At 31.1% G+C, this 13,965-nt stretch overlaps 2 protein-coding genes across 2 annotated transcripts; one reads left to right on the top strand and one right to left on the bottom strand.

The window, feature by feature from the left end:
- The first annotated feature begins 7,816 nt into the window (after nucleotides 1–7,816).
- Nucleotides 7,817–8,326, top strand: LOC107895692 (receptor-like protein 43). The gene has a single exon (XM_016820928.1). The coding sequence runs from the start codon at nucleotides 7,817–7,819 to the stop codon at nucleotides 8,324–8,326; it is 510 nt and encodes a 169-aa protein (XP_016676417.1).
- A 2,281-nt stretch (nucleotides 8,327–10,607) lies between these two features.
- LOC107897252 (uncharacterized) lies at nucleotides 10,608–13,691 on the bottom strand. The gene is made up of 5 exons (XM_041092749.1): nucleotides 13,595–13,691; nucleotides 13,230–13,363; nucleotides 11,795–11,925; nucleotides 11,388–11,523; nucleotides 10,608–10,860 (listed from the first exon to the last, which is right to left on the bottom strand). Exons 1-4 carry the CDS (start codon nucleotides 13,689–13,691, stop codon nucleotides 11,490–11,492), a joined length of 396 nt encoding a protein of 131 aa, XP_040948683.1. The 3' UTR covers nucleotides 10,608–10,860; nucleotides 11,388–11,489.
- Between the last annotated feature and the right edge of the window lie 274 nt (nucleotides 13,692–13,965).

Raw genomic sequence — 13,965 nt, forward strand, 5'->3', positions numbered from 1 at the left:
TATTTTTTCCTCCCAAGTTCAAAATAGGCTTAACCCACAAGTTGGTACCTAAACTATGTTTTTTTTTTCTATTTTGATACTTGTTAACTCAATAAATCAATCCGAAATCGTTAAGAGGGGGTGAATTGGCTTTTAAAAAAATTGTGGAAGTTTGAGCGAAATGATAAGAACATCTAACACAACAATTTAGAATGGTTCAGCCCCAATTGCCTACTCCACTACTTTAATTTTTCACAACTAAAGATTTTTTCCAAATTTACTAATTTGATCAACCTACAATGTTTAAACTTTCAACTTACTTAAGATTTCTACACAAATCTTAAGACTCAAATCCTCTAAAAAAGAAACAAATAAGCAAACAAAGAAATAACCCTAACAAGATTATTTGCCAATTAAACACAATTACAAAGAAAAACTCTTGAGTTGATAGAAAAACAATGGAAGCTCACAAGTGTATAAAAGAAAAATACGAAAACTTTAAGCACAAAGGTTGATTGATTGAAAATTTTGCTTTGATGATCTCTCTTTATTTTTGTAAGACTTTTAGAAGTTATTATTTATACCCTCCAATTGATTTCCAACTATTGTGGTTGTTGAAATATTGAGTAAAGTCATTGGGGATGAAAATACCAGTGCATTTATGTCACCTAAAATAACAGATACCGATACTTTTCCTACGAGTATCGATACCAATAGCATTTAATGTCCAATTTAGTGACCGTTGGACCATCAATATCGATACCAAGGAAATTCTATCGGTACCAAATAAAATGTATCGATATTTAATGAATCATTTGGAGGTCAGAATGCCAATTTCGCATTGATACTGAAAAATGTATCGATAAAAGTATATCATTATTGAGACTTGAAGAAATTTAACAATATCAAGCAAACGGTATCGATACTTGGTAAATACTTTGAAAAGTAGGATGTCATTTTGATATCGATACTGAAAAATGTATTCTATCGATGCTCAATAAAATACTAGATTGATACTTTTTGGCCTGTAGCAGTTTTAACATGTATGAAAAATGTTTGAACGTTAGTTTAACAACTTGGCCTCACAAATATTTTCTAAGTATGAATTAACAATTTTTTCTTTTTAGATGTCATTTGAAATTAAATATTTTTGTCGAGTTTAATTTAAAATGATTTTTATTCATAATATTTGTTATATCAAAATAATCTGCAAGTTAAGCTTGGTTCAACAACACCTAAATTATTTTTTTGTCACAAGTGGTCCGTAACTTTTATTTTTCAAATCAGTATCACTGCTAGTTCAATCGTTAGTTAAATCGTTAAGTATATTTTAAAAAATAACCAATTAAAAATTGTAATGTGACAAAAAAAAAAGACAGTATTATTTTCTGTTATATATATTTATTTTATTTTATTTTTATTTCTTTAGAACTAAACCGATAGTTGAACTAGTTAAGCCACCAATTTCTGATTTGATCAGTTTTCTGATTTGATAAAATAAATTATTTAAAAAATTCATAAAAATATTTTTTTTAAAATAGATAAAATTGGTTCAATTGGTTGTTTGGCTTTGGTTTAATTAATCTGTATCAATTGGCAAGTCAATCGGTTCAACTCTTATCTTTAGACCAATACCTTGATCGATTCTCGGTCTAGTTCTAAAGTTATTGATTTTGATAAGTGAAATAATTTTTTCAATCTCATCATGTAGAACAAGCAGGAGATAAAGTTTGAAAATAGAATTAATTGTCAGTATCTCGACCTTGGGAGGGCAAATTTTGATCATTGCTATTATTATCTGACATTATAAAGGAAGAAGAAAAATAGAAAAAAAAAAGAAAGATAAATAATATAAAATAAAAAAAATAAAATAAAAGAATTAAAAAATATTTTTTAAAGTTTATATGATGTGGCGGTTTAATATTGGTTGAATTTTTTTTAATGAATATAACATTTTGGTGTAAATATTGTAACATAAGATTAGTTTGGGTATCACTAGTGACAAAAAAAAGAAAAGAAAAAAAAGATACCAACTTAGGAAAAATGGTGTAATTTAAATATATATGAAAGATTGAAAGAAAGCAAATACTATTACACGGTTTGACATACAAGAATAGAAAGAGAGTAGAAAGGACTTGTTAATAAAATTTGGATTTAACCGAAAAGACTTCTCATTATATAAATAAAGATTTCAACTCAATTTATCTTTAGTACACTCAGCATGAACTCTCTCTCACTCGCAGAAAATAAATAACACAAAAGTGAAAATACAAAGCTCTCGGATAATCCTCTCCTAAATGAAACAAATGGTACAATCAGTCTCTCAATATTTAGAGATCACAAGGCTTCGACATTAAGCAAGAGGGATAAATATCATATTTACTCACATATCCTTGTATCCATGTTTGGATTTCCACCATATACGAGTATTTTAACAAAAACGAAGACACTAAGCATGCTTTTATGGCAAATTGTTGTTTTTAAGCACTAGGCAAGTTGGGCAAAGATCTCATCCATGAGATAATGATAGTGGGACCTCATTTCAAGGAAGCCAACAACTGCTTTTGGCCATTTAAGCTCAAGGCACCATTGGGTGGCCTGAAGAAGAAGAGGAATCATTACGTTGAAGGTGGAGATGTCTGTAACCGTGAGAATTACACCAATGAGCTAATTAGGAGAATGAATTTTGTTTTAAAAAGTGTACAGCCCAAATTTAGCTCGGGCCTCACCAAATCAAACCAGGCCCACTAACCTAAAATCAAACCCAAACTCACCTAGACCCAACATGACTCAAGCCCAACCAGGCCCAACATCCAAATCAAACCCAAATTTCAAACTAGGGTTTCAGAAAACTGAAACCCTAGCCTAGCCTAGTGCCGCCGCCATCATCACATCAGCAGGGCAAGTGGTATGCCGCCGCCTCTGCCACCGCTGCCAACGTCACGTCGGACACCCCACTTGCGCTGTCACCTACAAAGAAGAAAACAAAGAAGCAAGCAACAACAACAAACAGAACCAAAAAAAATCGGCTATAAAAGCCAAGGAAAATATAATTTTTGGGGGCTTTTTGGTTTTTGATTTTCGGTATATAAAACCGATTATATACAGATTGTAAAGGGGGGATTTCTGAAAAAAAAAAGAATCGATTCAAAAAAAAAAAGAAGACAAGGATTCAAGAAGAATGAAAAAGTACCTTTTTTTCTTATTTTGTTTTTTTTTTCATTAATCTATTCTTATTTTTTTTTTCTATTTGTTCTAAAAACGACGGCGGAGCCTCACCGGACCCAGGGCCGGAGTTCAGAAAGGGGAGAGGAAACTAGAGGGTTTTTTTTGTTGGTTTTTTTTTTGAAGAAAGGCTGAAAATGGGGTTTTAATAAATTTTTTTGGCTTTATAATACTATTAAAACGGCGCCGTTTTGCTGTTAAGGGTCAGGTGCCAAAACGACGTCGTTTTGGCCTTGACCCGCGCGGTCACCCGACTCTGGGGGAGGATCCGCGTGTTTTCAACGGAAGGGCTAATTTCACCTTTAGCCCTTCCGCTTTTTTTTATGATTTGCAATCAAGGTTGTTTTATTTTTCGATTTCCCTCCGATATTTTTCTGCGATTACGGTTTGGTCCCCGTTGGAACGACGTCATTTTGGAGGAAAGGTTAAATTTCCTTTTTAGTCCCTCCATGTTACATGCGCGTTTAGAACAGTCCTTCCCCTTTAATTTATTTATGATTTAACCCCGAATTTCGTTTTAAATTTTTAATTTAGTCCTTTTGTTATTTTATTTATTTTCTTATTCTTATTCTTATTCTTATTATTATTATTATTATTATTATTATTATTATTATTATTATTATTATTATTATTATTGCTAACATTGTTATATTCCTATTTATACTCATTTATGTAAACTTCAAATATATTTTAATTACTTATATAAACACGCATATATATATATTTAAACTTTAGATTATTTTATTATTCTATTAGTAATATTATTATTATCCTTATTTCATTTATGTTTTCTTTCATTTTTATTTTTATTATTTATTTATTTATTTTATTTTTTCTTTCTTTTCTAAAAGTTTGTTATATATTACATACATGCGCATATTTTTGCAACATATATATGTATACCTTTAAAGGTTATTAAATTTATCTTTATATTTTATTTTTTTTATATATAGACATATTTATGTTTTTTTATATTACATAATTTATTTACCTACACAATTATATATATATGTATATTTTTAATCTTCATAAGTACGTGTATACATATTTATATGCTTATACGTTTATAGTATGTAATTTGTATACATACCCATGTACATACCTTTTAATTTTCATAAATATATGCATGCATGCTTATTTACATTGCTTATTATGTCTTATAATATATATACATACACGTGTACATCCATACATTTCTTGCATTTTTTATAATTTTATTTGCTTGATTTATTTATTTACTTATTTATTTATCCATTATATTCATTTTTACTCAGATTCTTGAAAAGGAAAATTTTAAAAATAAAAGTAATACTCGATATTTGGGATCTTTGAAAGAATCGAACCCTAACGTACTGGGTTCCGATTTTCTTCGTTGAATCTAAATAATCGAGATTGCTCTTTTTAAAATAATAAAAAGCTTATTATCGGAAATTTAATACTTTGTGTCCTAACGCGTTGGATATGACACATTGTTTTCCCGAGATGAGGATTTTTCTAGAAAATAATAAAGGCAGTATTTTGCATTTAGATTTGAGGAAGTCGTGCCCTAACTCACTGAGTTTCGATTTTCACAATAAATCTAAATGCACGAATTTTTTCAAAATCAAGTTTTAAATGATCTTGGGAATTAAAAAATAGCGTCCTAACGTACTGGTCGTGATCTTTTTTTTTTAAATCCGAGATAGTTAAAATATCTTTTAAATAAGTATTTTTTTACGTATTGGGGAATTCGAGACATTGTGTCCTAACTTACCAGACATGATTCTCTTTCTTGAATAACGTGAAATATGCCCATTTTTCCTGAAAATTTTCAACGTTTTAATACAAGGATCGTATTTTTAAAATTCTTCCAAGTTCTCAATTTTCGACATCATGACATTAGCTAATCAACTAGGTACCAATTTTTGGGCGTTACGAGGGTGCTAATCCTTCCTCGTACGTAACCGACTCTCGAACCCGTTTTCTGAATTTCGTGGACCAAACTCGTTGTTTTAATAAAATTAAATTGTTTATTAAAAACAATAATTTTTACGAGGTAATCCAATCACACCTCATTAAAAAGGATTAGTGGCGACTCCCGTTTCATTTTTCACAACCCAAGTCGATCTCATTTTCATCAAAAAAATGGTGTCAACAAAAAGCTAGTGGTTGATGTCTTTTTTTTTGGTTTATTTTGTAATTTTAATTTATGCTGGAAGTTAGATTCACTTTTTTGTTTTAAAAGACATGGATATTTTTGCCATTCTTATACTTTGACCCAGACCTTTCTCAAAGTTCTTTTCCTTTACAATTTATTACTAATATTATATATTATATATTTTTATTAATTTCTATTTTAATAATAATTACATTAAGAATGTTATTAAAGTATATATATTTATTTTTATTAAATTATATTTAATAATAATCTTATTATAATTTAATAACAATAACAATAATCATCTATTTAAAAAAAATTTCTATTATAGAGTACTCTGATGATTTAAGCCTTTTTCTTTATGTTATTCAATATCTATTCCATTCAACCAAATATAAAAATATTATTCCAGCTCTATTCCATTTAATCAAACAATTGAATTACTGATTACAGTTCTATTATATTACAGTTTTATTACTATCAAAATTGTCACTTTTGTTTGCCTTATGTTACATTTTAGTCAGTTGTGTTATCATTTTGTTACGAAATGGTCACTCTGTTGTTAGGATCATTACCTCCCAAATGGCAGTCCAAACAGGACTGTTAAAATGAATTTTAAATGCCGACGTGGATGTCCAACCAAGTAAATTAATTATTTTTTAATTAAATAAATTTAATTAATTGAATTTTCTAAATTAATTAAAGGAAAATGTTAAATTGGTTTCCCGAAATAATCAAAACCAATCTAATCCCTAAATGCATCAGATTAATCCTTGAACTGGAAAAAAGAACCCTTAGTCTTTTTTTCTTTTAGTTTTTGTTTCCATTTTGACTAAAAAAACCATCCATTTTCATAGTCATCTTTATCGAATCAAAACAGTGGAAATCAAATTGAGTGCTCCATCAATAGATTGGATTTTTTATTCAAAATGGAAGAATAAAGGATCAATTCAATAGTGGGTCCAAGCATGAATTACAATCAAAATTGAGTGCAAAAATAGCGTAACAAAAGTGACTATTTTGTAATAAAATAATAATGTAAGTAACTAAAATATAACTTGAGGCAAACAAAAGTGACTATTGATAGATTACCTTATTTTTTAACTAATAATTATAAATTAAATTTTAGTATTTTTTAAATATATAATAATTACACAACTTCGATTAAATTATACATATTTTTAAATATATAATTATCATAACTTTTTTTTACTTCAATTTTTTTTATTTTAAAATATGAATTTAGTAATATATTGGAAATAAAAACATTCTCATGAATTCAAAAAGGATTTTAAACTCGTGTTTTTATACATATTATAAATCAATACGGGAAAAAGATGTACCAACACCTGAACACCAGAAAATATATTGCAGAAGATGATCAACGACTTGATTCGAATTTAATTATGTTGATTATAACAAAGTAAAATGGAACAAATGTTTAAATGCCAACAATGGTAATTGTTTCATCTATTTCAACATTAGGCCTAATTGTTTGGTTAGAGAATATAAATCAAATGAAGACATGCATTGGCTTTATCCTTCTCACCTTTGACCACTGCTTTTGACGCCATTTATACTAAATTAACTTATTTTAAGGAAACCTTATGAGTGATAATGCCAAATGGAGTCAATAAGTATAGATGTCCGGCCATTGCTGGATGAGCCCAAGCAAAATAGAAACAAAAAAAAAAAAAGGGTAGTCAATGAATTGACGAATGGCATAAATTGGTAGTGGAATTGTTTCAATTGGAAACTTATATAAGCGACTCCACAACCAAATTCTTTGTTCATCTTGTTTCTATTGAGTTCATAAGAGAAAGATGTTATATTTAATCCTATGCTTCCTTTTGGGCTTCTTCGGCTCTTCATTGCTATCCCTTTCTTTGTCTCTTCCTCCAACACATTTATGTCGTCCCGAACAGAGTTCTGCATTGCTGCAATTCAAGAGCAACCTTTCCCTTTCCATTATTAATTATTCACAAGAAGTTCACATTGTTTCTGTTCATAAGATGGATTCTTGGGATGAAGGTACTGACTGTTGCAAATGGGAGGGTGTGGTGTGTGATAACAAGAAAGGCAATGTGATCGGCCCTGATCTCAGTTGTAGTGGACTAATTGGTTCTCTCCAATCAAATAGTTCCATCTTCTCACTTAAAAACCTTCGACGGCTCAACCTTGCCGGCAATGACTTCGGCAACTCTGAAATCCCATCCGAGTTTGGTAAGTTGAGGAGTCTAACTTATCTCAATCTCTCTGCCACTTGACTTGTCTAAGATTTGCAATTTGAGTCTTCTTTCTGTACTTGACTTGTCTAAGAACAAGTTGGGTGGAACTATTCCAGATTGTCTTGGGCCTTTTAGCGACCAGCTCTCAGTGGAACATTTTCCTTCAGCAGCCTTCGAATGATTGATCTGTCTCGAAATGAGTTCACTGGTCACATTCCACCTGAGCTATTTGAAAATTTTCAAATCAATGAAAGATATTCCGGTAGACAAAAGTGGTCCAAAGTACATGGGAGGAGATTATTATCAAGACTCTGTAATTATAACATTGAAAGGGTTGGATTTCAAACTTGAGAGAATTTTAACTTCGTTCACAGTTATTGATTTTTCAAGCAACCATTTCAAGGGGTCGATTCCTAAAGAAGTTGGAGAACTGAAGTCACTCATAGTGCTCAACTTCTCGCACAATAGCTTAGCAGGTAATATCCCACCATCACTTGGGAAAATGGCAGCACTTGAATCATTGGATCTCTCGTCAAACAAGCTTCAAGGAAGAATCCCAGTGCAGTTAACTGACTTGACATATCTTGGAGCATTGAATCTTTCTCATAACAATCTTGAGGGGCAGATACCGTTAGCTAATCAATTCGATACTTTCGAACGATTGCTTCGATGGCAACTCTGGACTATGTGGATTTCCATTGTCAAAGAAATGTGGCAACGATCAGGAACCAGAATCACCTCCATCAACAATTGCTAATGACTTTTGGAAAATTGCAGCAATGGGTTAGCATTGAGCATGGGATACATTGTTTTCACAACTAGGAGACCTCGTTGGCTAGTGGAAATGATGAAGCGAAACCCAGAAAAGAGAATGAGAAGGAGGATCCATCGAAATGGAAGGAGAAAGAATTCGCAATGGATCCACAATATTTTGCGTGTGTTCTAGTTATAAGCATGATTTTCAATAAAAAATTTGAACATGCCATGTTTCTCCACAGTAATATTAAATTGGATGATTTTAGTTATTGCGGGAAATATATATTCATTCCAAAGTCATAGAATCTCGATTACAAATAAAATTGAATTGTTTTAATTAGTATTTCTAGAGAACCACTTGAGTCATCGCTCAACATATAAGAATAGTATAATGGTATCAAGGGTTTCATTTGTCCTTAATAATAAAGTCAAATTGTTACTCATTTTTATATTAAAATATACCAAAAATCTTAATTTCTAGAAACCAATAAAATAATAATATATTTAATATATTCTCTATCCCCTGAAATTATATAAATCTCATTTTTCTTCTTCCTTTATAGGATTTGGTTTCCCTTGCAACTCTTTCTCTCTATTCGCAAACAGTATATATATGGTACATAGCAGCAGCCAATCATATATATAACATAAGCACAATCTTTTATTTTATTTTTAAAAATATATTTTCTAATTCAATTTATTTAATATATTCTCTAATTCAACTTAATTTTAGTTAAAAAAAATTAAAAACAAGTAATCCAAATTACTAAAAAATGTTGAATGTATTGGAAAAGAAGCCATTAGTAGCCTTGCGTTACAACACTATGATGCTGGAGGCAATGAAGCCATTTCTGGATCATACCCAAGGGATTGCAATTTGGAGAAAACTGCTATCAAATCAGTAGCTAAAGATAATTATTAATCCACTTGAGTCATGGATTAATAATGTTAATACGAAAGCAAGGTGATAATCATATTAATAAACTAAATAAATTGAAATAAACCTAAATCTACTCCTAAGTTCATGTATCGACTTCTCCTATCCCTTGTTTCGACTACTCGGGTTCCTTTAATCTAGACCCAATTGTTTTACTTAAGACTCTAATCAATCAACTAATCATTACCCTAGTATGATCACTCGATCTTCCACTAAACTAACGAGTTGGCAAGAACTACTTATCTCTTGACCTCACAGTCCAGATCGGTTTGGGGCTAAGGTGTTCATGGATAGACCATACCAGTTTTGGTTTAATTTCCACCTAAATGACTTCCTAGGGTTGTCAAGCCTAGGGTTTAAGTTCATCCTTTCCCGAGCATCTGATCAGCCAAGAAAAACCTAATTTTCAATCAATTGATTAGGTTAATACAGTTGAAACACACAAAATATGTATAAAGCATAAATTGATTCTAATCTTTACATAAACATTCAATTAAAATGTTAAAGAAAAATATATAAAGAATAGAATAAAGGAAAGAGATGCTCATGGATTTATCGATGAAAGTGTGGCTCCGGAACAATCTCGACTCGCAAAAGTCTCACTTTAGAATAGGATCTTCTGATTACAAGAATATAAAATCACTACACCAAAACAGGTTTTTAGCGGCGCTTTTTTATGCCTTTAGCGGCGTTTTTTAGCGCCGCTAAAAGTATTTGCGGCGTTTTTGAAAGCGTCGCAAAAAACGTCGCCATTGTCAACGCCGCTATAGATCAGGACCTTTAGCGGCACTTTTTCCACAAACGCCGCTATAGATCATGACCTTTAGCGGCACTTTTACACAAACGCCGCTATAAATCATGACCTTTAGCGGCGCTTTTTACACAAACGCCGCTATAGATCAAGATCTTTAGCGGTGCTTTTTTCACAAACGCCGCTATAGATCAAGACCTTTAGCGGCGCTTTTCCCACAAACGCCGCTATAAATCATGATCTTTAGCGACGCTTTTTCCACAAACGCCGCTAAAAATACCATTCTTTGGCGACATTTATGGAAAAACGCCACTAACTTTTAAAACACATTTAAAAATATTAAATATTAAAATCAAATATTATTAATATAAAAAATTAATTAGTATTAAATATATACTTTTAGTCAAAAAAGACGGTATTTAATCATATAAATAAATTAAATTTTTTAGTCAAAATATTGAAAAATATGTTAATAATTAAATAGAAAAATTACAAGTTCAAATAATGCAACTAATTAATTGCAAAAAAAATAAAATAAAAATGCAGAAGTTCAAAATGTACAATAATAAACTTGAAAATTTATAGACTAAAATGGAAATTCAAAAACCCTTTGAAATTAGACTGAAACGGGTTTACTACATCCACTGTTTACTACATGAGTTTATTGCTTCTATAAACTCAAATTAGACATTGTTGAGGAAATCTAACACATTCTGATAAAATAACAGGCTAATGGATATTTTACTTCTGAGTAGTGACTAAATTGATTTAATTCACTCACTGCCACTGAAGGTGGTCTCTCCTCTTCAACAGGTCTTTCATGCAAGAACCTACCTTTGAGTCGTGACTGCAAAATTAAGATAAGAGTGCTAGTTTAGCATGACAACATGTGAAAACAAAAGGATTTTCATAGAGCAAAACCATATATATATATTAACATCAATCATCAAAACATGTGATCACACAATAGTCCAGAAGTGATTTATAAAAGCTAATTCCATCACCGGCATACTTTTAATATTTTACTTTCAGGTACAAATTCAGTGCATGACTATCCACCAAAACACTATTAGAATAAGGGAAATTTAAAAAACACTATTAGAATACCTATTTTCTTATTCTGTCAGCTAATTTCACTTTGATTCAAAGACACTTAGTAGCAAATTTCACAAAATTTCTTAATTTCTCTCTAAAGCTTTCTATTCGTTTGATTCAAAGTAGCTTACCAGTTTTGGAGACTAAAACCCAACCTTCCTACTAATTACGACATAAAAGTGCAAAAAAGAAAAGCCCTTTAGTGCCAAAACACCATTACAATCAAGTTTCTCTATTAAGTTTTGCATTGTAAAAGCGAAGGATGGGTAAAGAAAATACAGTTTTGGAGATTTTGGAGTAGTCGTCGGTGAGGATATTGTGACCGGTAGACATTCAAGTATCAGCTGTTATAACACAGTAATCAGTCCCAGCGATAGCAGCTCAATATCTGTAATTTAGGAAAGCAATAGCATATCTGCAATTTGATATTAAGTTGTTAACAAATTGGGGTATCGTGTCTTATAGAATATAAATTCAAGTGGCAATTAAGTACAAAAAAATGGAACAAAGTACCTTACAACTAGGCTTGTAATGGTATGCAAATAAGCTTACCTATATGACTATCAAACTACCAGGTTCTCTGTAGAACTAGTTGAACCAGCTGGTCTGGTTTGGTTTTATCATCCATTATAAAATGTTTTTCACCCAAGCATAAAAGATTTGAAAGTGGGAAGTCAACTACACACCGTGGAGAAAGAGACGGCTTAGCTTTATTTTGTCCAGAATGGTAATGTAAGGTAGCCTCCTCCATTGATTCTGCCATTACCGCTCTTTTCTCCATTTCAGTAAGCGCAGCAATGGCCTTTTCATACTTTTCCTGCATTAACATAAATGTTGAAGCTAATAGCAGTGATGGGACCGGGAAAATTACATATAACATTTGCTTACTTTTCACAAGAAAAAAAATTTTAAGTGCCTCAATAAGGTATGTTTGAGGGGAAAATTTATAAACAAAAAAACAAGAAATTTGAACACGATGAGTACCTGAAGCACTTCAACAGAATATCTTTTGTTACCTTTTGATCTTGCTCAAATTGCATTAGGATCTATGAAATATTTAACAGACATCATTATCATAAAGACATACATATCGATAGAAGAAAATAATCTTCAACTGCTAAGAAAACTAGCAACTTTCAATTCATGATTCATGAAAACCAGAAACACGGGTTTTTTAGCAAGTTCTGGTAATGCATATTAACATTAAATTTCGTGAAGAAGCCTAAGGTGCCAGGTAAAAGCAAGCAAAATGAGTCGCATGATAGGAATTACATAGTTTTATAATTATCTTTAAAAACAAGTCGGCAATTGACTGTAAATTTTGGCAAATTGAATAACATATTCCAGTTTAAATAACAGATAAGTTCCTCCTTGAAATGCAAAGATTAAATAGTCACTTATATCCAATTTATAAAACATTATGACATAGCAGAGGTAAAGAGCAACCTGTAACCAAGAAAATAAATTACATTTCCTCTACAGTCTATAGAGAACTGACAATCGAAGAACCAAAAGTAATAGACATAATATAAATTATTAACCTGAGAACAGCTGATCTTTTCTCTTTTATTATAACATTGCTTTTTAATGAAGCACGAATGAAAGATCTTACAGTTGTTGACTGTAAAAAAAAAACTACGAAAGCTGTTCACATGCAGTCAACTAAGCCGTTGGTATGACAACATGCACAAAGTAGATCATAAACTCTAGGCCAAACGTAATCAATCTCTCCACAAAACTAATCCATTAGAGTGTAAAATTTCAAGATAAAATCATGTTTGAACTTTGACACCTAGTCCCATGTTCACTTATGGATAAAATATTGAAACTTTTTCCCAGGTAAAACTTGTCGACACATATGCTTGAAACATTTACAAAATCATTTTATTTTCCAGTTATTTCAGAAGACTACAGATCAATCTCATGATTTCAGCAATAATAAATGTAATCCACATCATACTATAACTTAAAACCCCAAAATCATAATTTCTTAATCCTAAATTCATCATAAACATCATCTTGGAAGATTACCCAAAAGTTTGTCTTACACTACTTAGGGGGAAAACAAACTAAGAAATCAATATTAAGTGTTGTGTGAAGTTACATAATTCATCAGCATACCTTCCTACTGTTCACCTTTTTTCCCGCATTAAGTTCTTCAGGTTTCCTTCGGTTTCTCTGCCAATTTGCAAATATAACTTTATCTCTTAAAGCAGATGGATCTACAGATGATTTTAAATGTACAAATATGATGTCTAAAAATTAAAAAGAACAAAAGCACATTAACAGATCAGTTGAGTCACACTTGCTGCAGTCAATGCCAAAACTAATAATTGAACACTTACACCAGTATATCAAAACTAATAATTTGCAGACCAATTTTTCATACACAGTAAATCATGTGATGCTAACCTACTCAATTTTACAAGCCTTTTATCCAACCATAAGGGGATTTACCCTATTAAGCCCCATCCAAGACTAAGTACAGTTAAATCCTTTGTTGCTCAGGCTATTTTCTTTTACTTCATTTGTGAAGTCCCTCTGTTTGACATGTACAATGGGCATGGCATTCCAACCAGACATACACCCGAGAAACATAGAACAATAACAGTTCTAGAAATTTTTAACTCTTAAAAATAATATAATAAAATTGGTGATGGCAGGCAGTCATAGTGTCATACCGTGCACTTATTGATTTGTACATCTGCTGAGCTCCATAAAAATTGTTGACACCATTTTTTTGGATGAAGACGGGGTCAACTTGGGTTTTGGAAAATGAAAACAAAAAATGGGAGTCGCCACCAATCCTTTTTTATGAGGTGTGATTGGATTACCTCAAAAAATGGTTGTTATAATA

This window comes from Gossypium hirsutum, chromosome D05 (genome assembly GCF_007990345.1).
Source record: "Gossypium hirsutum isolate 1008001.06 chromosome D05, Gossypium_hirsutum_v2.1, whole genome shotgun sequence".
In the NCBI taxonomy this organism is placed as follows: domain Eukaryota; kingdom Viridiplantae; phylum Streptophyta; class Magnoliopsida; order Malvales; family Malvaceae; genus Gossypium; species Gossypium hirsutum.